The sequence below is a fragment of the Astatotilapia calliptera genome, chromosome 3 (genome assembly GCF_900246225.1).
Source record: "Astatotilapia calliptera chromosome 3, fAstCal1.2, whole genome shotgun sequence".
In the NCBI taxonomy this organism is placed as follows: Eukaryota; Metazoa; Chordata; class Actinopteri; order Cichliformes; family Cichlidae; genus Astatotilapia; species Astatotilapia calliptera.
In genome coordinates, this window is record NC_039304.1 from 33245591 (window position 1) to 33253916 (window position 8326).

The following is an 8326-nucleotide window of genomic DNA, read 5'->3' on the forward strand; positions in this document are numbered from 1 at the left end:
AAGCACTTTATCCGTAAGCAATACATAAAATTAAATTCTGCACAAAATCCTGTTGAATATAAACAGAAATATGAAAACAAACAAACTTTGACACGACAGAAGTAGGAGGCCAACATGATACTGACAAAGACAAAATGCACATGCTCTTTATTTACCAGACCACTAAATGTGGCTGAGCTCACTCGTAGGCTGTATAGCGATCTATTATTTAGTGGAAACATTAGCTAAATGTCTCATTAAAAAGGTGCATTTTAAGAACTGCTTGAAATTATTGTTAGACTTCATATTTGAAGGTAGGTTCCAGAGTTTGAGGGTTTAAACATAAAAAAAGCTACATCCCCGATTTGTCTTCATAAGGAGAACAAAGAACAGTTTCACAGTATGACTTTCTTTCAGAAATATAAGCTAGTTTAAGAAGTTTAAGACAATTTAAGCCTTTATTTACAAGGGAGAGCATTTTAAATGTGGGGCTTACTTTATGAAAAAGTCACTGTTATTATTTATAAGCTTCATATAAACATGTAATAAATTATTTTGGAGTTTATTGCAGCTCTAGAGGAAAAAACTACACATAATGCTAACAGTAAAAGAGATTAAGAGTAAAATCTGTTGACAAAGGGAACAATTAATACTCACACAGACCTTTTATCTGCTTACAGCTATATCATAAAGTGCTAAGAAAAAACATTTGTTTAATGTTTATATAATGATTATAAAAGGTAACCTTGGTGAGATACAAAGTGATCTACTCACCTGCTCACGGTGATCTCACGAAGAAAAAAACAAAAACCAATAAACAGAAACCTCAGATCAACACACTCGAGGGTCTCCCCATACAGAAGTCATGATACCCAATGTTTTTCAATTTGATTTTCAATGAATGAGTAGTGAGGAGACCCCGGAGGTCACAGTGATAACAGCTTGAACACATTGAAATAGCAACAAATACACAAACAGACAAACAGTCTCTACACAGCGCTACACACTGCAGTGTGAGCCTTGGAATACCTTGGTTTAGTTACAGGTTAATGGTGATGGGTTGGCTGAATTTAAGCTGGAAATGGACAAAAACAAACGGGTTACGTGAGTTAATGATGAATGGAGAGAAGTGAAAACAGGCAGATTAAAAACACAGAATCAAACCTGATTGAATTAAAATGAAATTAGATAAAGGCTAGGTTAATTTTAATAAGTTAAAATATTAATAAATAGTCTGAAAAGATGATGGTAGTAATGCATGAATGATTAAGTAAAACTATTATCTGTTATCTTAGGAACTGGGACAGATCTCTGTTTATTTTTGTTCTTGTGGATTTATAAAAGTGCTGCTTACCTTCAACATAGTTGCGGGCGAAGAACTTCAGCACCTCATCAATGGCAATGACGGGGAAGGAAAGTTTCAGGACCACCAGCCACTGCTCCACTGACAGATGGGTCAACTTGAAGATCATCTTGAGAGGAAAAGAATGGAAGTCAGATGAAGCTGAACCCCACGGAGGAAATCCACATAAACTAGAGCTTCTAAAACAAAAAAGATTTTCAAACTGAACTTCTGACTCACAGGGAGAGGATCAACATAGATGATCATGAAGTGCAGGGACATGGACAGGGTCATGGCAGAGAGCAGCCAGAAGTTGCTCCATGGGGGCATGCGCACCAGAGACTGATTCTCAGACAAGCTTGAAGAGGAAGAAGAAGAAGAGATGTGAGAGCAGAATATATCTGTTGCATGAAGAAACCTTTTTTTTTTTACAAGCTACATCCTCCTCTATCACATTCAAAGAAGTACCTGTTAAGAGCATTGCACATCTCAATGGTGACCAGTACAGACAGGGCCATGGTCATGGGAGGAGCAGCCTCAAAGATTTCACATTCCAGGCCTTCAAAGTCCTCGTTCTCATCGTGGCACTGCATGAAGTGTGACTGCACGGATAGGAAGATCAGTAAATGTCTACATCTGTGTTTAGTGGAAAGCAACAGGAAAAACACTCACCAGCTGATAGTAGGTGACCCCGGGGCCAGTGGGGTCGTAGATGAACCACCAGGCAGCGCCACCAACAGTGGCAGCACCGACATATCCTGTTAGTGTAGGTGGATCGTGTCAGTGTAGACAACTGTTGTACCTACTTTCAATCAAAATCCATACAAACTCACCCAGTTCCACTTACCACCAATGGCCATGTATCTGAAGAACAGCCAGATCAGAGGCTCCTTGGGGGAGCGTGGGGGTTTGCCCATGATGTCCAGATCAGGTGGGTTGAAGCCCAGAGCAGTGGCGGGCAGACCATCAGTCACCAAGTTGACCCAGAGCAGCTGGACGGGGATCAGAGCTTCGGGCAGACCCAGAGCAGCGGTAAGGAAGATACTGAGGGAGGGTAATGGGCTGAAGTTAAGCCAGAGACAAAAAGAAAGATGTGTAGCTGTACAGAGTGTGTGTCAAACAGGTCACTCACCAGACGACCTCACCGACGTTGGAGGAGATGAGGTAGCGGATGAACTGCTTCATGTTGTTGTAGATAGCTCTGCCCTCCTCAACAGCAGCCACAATGGAAGAGAAGTTGTCGTCAGCCAGGACCATCTCAGAGGCAGACTTGGCAACGGCAGTGCCAGAGCCCATGGCGATGCCGATCTCGGCCTTCTTCAGGGCAGGGGCATCGTTCACACCATCACCAGTCTGCGGTTGGAGGAGATGAAGTATGCATTAGACAAACCAAACCACCAGACAACACTTTAACACAACCTCTGTGTCGGTAACAGGTTTAGTTTGCATCCTGCACTGCTGGGCTCTTACCATGGCAGTGATGTCATCAAAACCCTGGAGGAACTCAACGATCTTGGACTTGTGGGACGGCTCCACACGGGCAAAGCAGCAAGCCCTGCGCACAGCCTCGGACTGCTCGTGGAGAGGCAGATCATCAAACTCACGTCCGGTGTAGGCCCTGCCGGAGACATCCTCATCCTCGCCGAAGATGCCAATGCGACGGCAGATAGCGATAGCAGTTCCCTTGTTGTCACCTGACACATGGAGAAGGAGAAAATGAGTGGAAACCTTGTAAAAAGGACAGTTTCCGGAGAATAAAAACAACTTTGTATGATTGTGTATTAGCAGAACAGAAAGATCCGATTTTCTGATTATAAGAATGGTATAATAAAAAAGCTCTCCATGACACTAACCAGTGATCATAATGACACGGATTCCAGCAGCTCTGCACAGCTCAATTGAGCCAGTGACCTCCTTACGAGGGGGGATCCAGCTCTTATCAGTATGTTTCTGCCTAAAGACAAATTTATGTGCACACTAGAGGCGGACAAAGACCGTTGTACTGTGTCCAACGGAGGATTCAGATCCACCTCAGGCATAACTGGTTGTGGTAAAGCAGAAAAGCTAGTTGTATTCAAGTCAGGAACGGTACTATTAATGAAGATATGACAGTGTGCCATCAATTTACGGTTAAAAAACATTTCTTTGCTGAATTTATGAAAAATGCCAATGATGACAGTTTGACAGGGATAGAACAAAATATTTCCTTATTCCTCCAGAGCCCGGACCTCGACATTATTGAAGCAGTGTGGGATCACCTTGACAGAGAACAGAAGTCAGCCAACATCCAAAGAAGAGCTTTTAATGTTCTTTGTGAGGGACCAAGCAGCCAAAGCAAAGAGGACACAGGCAAAAAAGTATCTTCAAAAAGGGTTTTCTTTATTTTAACCCTCAAAAAGTCCAAAATTAACAAAATTCAAAAACATACTTAGCAGGCCCATAAAAGAGGTCAACTAAATATAACTCTACAAAAAGGAATTTACAGAAGCTTAAACAAAACAAAGTGAGACACAACTTAACTCACAAACTGACCTAATTACAAAGACACATGAGGGTAGCTTTTATAATGATTTGGCCAAACCATTTACACACAATGGGGGGGGGGGGGGGGGGAAACAAAAACACACACTAAGGCTGTGTCCCAATTCAGGGTCTGCACGCTTGAAGTACGCATTTTAAGTGTGATTACGTCATTACGTCATTATATATAGATATATAGATATATATCTATATATCTATATATATATATATATATATATATATATATATATATATATGTATATATAAAAAAAACACCCAGCACGCCCCTGCGGGCGGTTTATCCTTCAAGCTCGGGTCCTCTACCAGAGGCCTGGGAGCTTGAGGGTCCTGCGCAGTATCTTAGCTGTTCCCAGGACTGCGCTCTTCTGGACAGAGATCTCCGATGTTATTCCCGGGATCTGCTGGAGCCACTTGCCTAGCTTGGGAGTCACCGCACCTAGTGCTCCGATTACCACGGGGACCACCGTTACCTTCACCCTCCACATCCTCTCGAGCTCTTCTCCGAGCCCTTGGTATTTCTCCAGCTTCTCGTGTTCCTTCTTCCTGATATTGCTGTCATTCGGAACCGCTACATCGATCACTACGGCCGTCTTCTTCTGTTTGTCTACCACCACTATGTCCGGTTGGTTAGCCACCACCATTTTGTCCGTCTGTATCTGGAAGTCCCACAGGATCTTAGCTCGGTCATTCTCCACCACCCTTGGGGGCATCTCCCATTTTGACCTCGGGACTTCCAGGTTATACTCGGCACAGATGTTCCTGTACACTATGCCGGCCACTTGGTTATGGCGTTCCATGTATACCTTGCCTGCTAGCATCTTGCACCCTGCTGTTATGTGCTGGATTGTCTCTGGGGCATCTTTACACAGCCTGCACCTGGGGTCTTGCCTGGTGTGATAGACCCCAGCCTCTATGGATCTTGTACTCAGAGCTTGTTCTTGTGCTGCCATGATTAGTGCCTCTGTGCTGTCTTTCAGTCCAGCTTTGTCCAGCCACTGGTAGGATTTCTGGATATCAGCCACCTCCTCTATCTGCCGGTGGTACATACCGTGCAGGGGCCTGTCCTTCCATGATGCTTCCTCGTCTCCCTCCTCTTTCTTGGGTTTCTGCTGCCTGAGGTATTCACTGAGCACTCGGTCAGTTGGGGCCATCTTCCCAATGTATTCTTGGATGTTCCTTGTCTCATCCTGGACTGTGGTGCTGACACTCACCAGTCCCCGGCCCCCTTCCTTCCGCTTAGCGTACAGCCTCAGGGTGCTGGACTTGGGGTGAAACCCTCCATGCATGGTCAGGAGCTTTCTTGTCTTTATGTCAGTGGCTTCTATCTCCTCCTTTGGCCAGCCTATTACCCCAGCAGGGTACCTGATCACGGGCAGGGCGTATGTGTTGATGGCCCGGATCTTGTTCTTACCATTCAGCTGACTCCTCAGGACTTGCCTGACCCTCTGCAGGTACTTGGTGGTTGCAGCCTTTCTAGCGGCCTCTTCATGGTTCCCATTTGCCTGCGGGATCCCCAGGTACTTGTAACTGTCCTCTATGTCTGCAATGTTGCCTTCTGGTAGTTCAATCCCCTCAGTTCTGACTACCTTCCCTCTCTTTGTTACCATCCGACTACACTTCTCCAGTCCGAACGACATTCCAATGTCATTGCTGTATAGCCTGGTAGTGTGGATCAGTGAATCGATGTCTCGTTCACTCTTGGCATACAGCTTGATGTCATCCATGTACAGGAGGTGGCTGACAAGTGCTCCGTTCCATAGTCGGTATCCGTAGCCAGTCTTGTTAATGATCTCACTGAGGGGGTTCAGGCCTATGCAGAACAGCAGTGGGGACAGAGCATCTCCTTGGTAGATCCCGCACTTGATGGTAACTTGTGCTATGGGCTTGGAGTTGGCCTCTAGTGTTGTACGCCACATCCCCATTGAGTTCCTGATGAAGGCTCTTAGGGTCCCATTGATCTTGTACAATTCTAGGCATTCCAGTATCCAGCTGTGGGGCATTGAGTCATAGGCCTTCTTGTAATCAATCCAGGCAGTGCACAGGTTGGTCAGTCTGGTCTTGCAGTCTCGGCTGATTGTTCTGTCTACCAGTAGCTGGTGTTTTGCACCTCTGGTATTCTTGCCAATTCCTTTCTGTGTCCCGCTCATGTATTGACCCATGTGCCTGTTCATCTTAGCCGATATGATGCCTGACAGGAGCTTCCATGTAGTACTGAGGCAGGTTATTGGTCGGTAGTTGGAGGGGACCGGTCCCTTCTTGGGGTCCTTGGGGATCAGGACCGTCCGGCCTTCAGTTAGCCATTCCGGGTGTCTCTCGTTAACTAGCAGCTGGTTCATTTGTGCTGCCAGACGCTCGTGGAGTGCAGTTAGCTTCTTCAGCCAGTAGGCGTGAACCATGTCGGGCCCTGGTGCTGTCCAACTCTTCATACTGGAGACCCTTTCTTGGATATCTGCCACTGTGATGGTTACTGGACCCTGTTCAGGGAGGTCGCTGTGGTCTGCCCTCAGATCCACTAGCCACTGAGCATTGCCGTTTTATATATATATATATATCTATATATATATATATATATATATATATATATATATATATATATATATATATAGATATATATATATAGATATATATATATATATATAGATATATATATAGATATATATATATATAGATATATATATATAGATATCATAATAATCTGACAATACTATAATATTGGCCATATTATATTTACATTACCACAGTGAGATGATTTTAGTCTCATGAACAACATTAGCTAATTGTTATTTACTAACTAATCTTGAAATAACTGTTCAGCACAGAAATGAAGCCCAACAATCATGTTTTACAGTCCTGTGGTCTCAGCCTCAGATACTCAACTAATCAAAGTGATGTCATGACAATAATGAATGACCAACAAAACATTTTTTCTCCTTCATTTCTGTCACACAAAGCTGTATGTAACGTTTCTCGCGGTTATTATCATGGTTGCTAGGCAACCTGAACAGCGCGACGAAGGCTAGACCGTCCCATTTCACAAGCCTCTCACTTCCGCACTCGTACTTATAGTACGCACCGTACGTAGTACGCGTAGTGCGCGTACTTCAAGCGTGCAGACCCTGAATTGGGACACAGCCTAATATTAGCTAAGCACAGAATAACCTAACTAAACCTAAAACACCCCTGCTTCTGGTAAGCCCATGGTTGGTCCTGCCGAGCAGGCATTTTGTTCCCAGAGTCCTCAGCCACACCTTTTGCCCAGACAGGAAACAGCCACCGCCCAAACCCAGGTAACTCAAAGAAAGAGAAACATAATTAATATAACAAAACATTTTAGAAAAACCACACAATGCTACTATGTGTGCGCCTCATAATATCAGTGTTAGGTTTAACCAAATGATTAATAAATTTTATTATTGAAGAAAACTGCAAAGCAAACGAATAAAGTGAAAGAATGGACTGATTTACCCCTGTGTGGCTGATGCCATCACATTCTTCAAGAAGCCTGGAGAACTATTCCTGAAGACGACTTTAAGAAATGACAAGAAAGCTGCCTGAGGGAGTTCAGGTTTTGTTGAGAAATAAAGGTGATCACACCCAATATTAGCTTTCAGGCTTTGTTTTTGTGTTATATACTTTATTTTAATGAATGTTTGCAAACTTTTTAATAACTAACTGCGGCACCTATTTTCAATTTTCTTAAAAATACAAGTGAAAATGAAGAATAACTCAAGACTTTTGCAAAGTACTGTAACTTTGTGCAATAGTACTGATGCACGGTATACAGGAACTGTAACTTATCTGATGTTTCCTCCATGTATAGACAGACACTAGAACTTGTAATATAAATATGATGGAAAGGAATTGTTAGGAAGCCGTGCACTTCAGGGGGCTTTAAAGTTATAAATTTCTCAACTTTCCCAGACAGTTTTTATAAAAACATTCTTGAACTCCACTGAGACAGCTCAACCTGTTTATAGTGAAAATATTGTTTCTATCGCTGGCAGGATATTAACTCTGAAAATCCTGGAATGTAAAGTCTAAACACTTTCATCTGGCTGAATAGATAACCTATGAAGTCCATATAAATCTCCAGCAGCGTGTCTACACAAGAACATTTTTCTTCTTGTAAGACAATACAATATGAAACGAGACCCCTGCCATGCACTCTTTTACTGGAATTAGGTCAACATTTTGTTTACTTTGAAGGATCAAAGTCCAAATGTGCTTTTGTAAAAATTGGCCACTAATTTTCTGATTGTGATTAAAAATTGGTTGTTTTTTAAAATTGTGATTAAAAAGTGTGAATCAATGAACACAACTCTGTTAAAAGACCAAGAAACGCAAGTGGTCAGAGTGTTTTACACAGAGTTACACATTTAACTGTGAAGTTTAAATCCATTTCATTTGTACTCTCCACATGTAAGTCCACCTCTCTGTGGGTTGCAGGATTTTTCGCGACCCTCC

General features: G+C 43.1%; 1 protein-coding gene across 1 annotated transcript in view; it reads right to left on the reverse strand.

Annotated features, from left to right (window-relative positions):
* atp2a1l (ATPase sarcoplasmic/endoplasmic reticulum Ca2+ transporting 1, like) overlaps positions 1–8326 on the reverse strand; it is a 32634-nt gene that overhangs the window by 1695 nt on the left and 22613 nt on the right. The window contains exons 16-24 of the mRNA XM_026162963.1: positions 3175–3235; positions 2792–3015; positions 2454–2674; positions 2169–2365; positions 1994–2079; positions 1790–1923; positions 1562–1679; positions 1334–1451; positions 1009–1054 (exon numbers count right to left, since the gene is read on the reverse strand). Coding sequence (XP_026018748.1) covers positions 1050–1054; positions 1334–1451; positions 1562–1679; positions 1790–1923; positions 1994–2079; positions 2169–2365; positions 2454–2674; positions 2792–3015; positions 3175–3235 — 1164 coding nt within the window. The 3' untranslated portion in view covers positions 1009–1049. The remainder of the gene's footprint in view (positions 1–1008; positions 1055–1333; positions 1452–1561; positions 1680–1789; positions 1924–1993; positions 2080–2168; positions 2366–2453; positions 2675–2791; positions 3016–3174; positions 3236–8326) is intronic.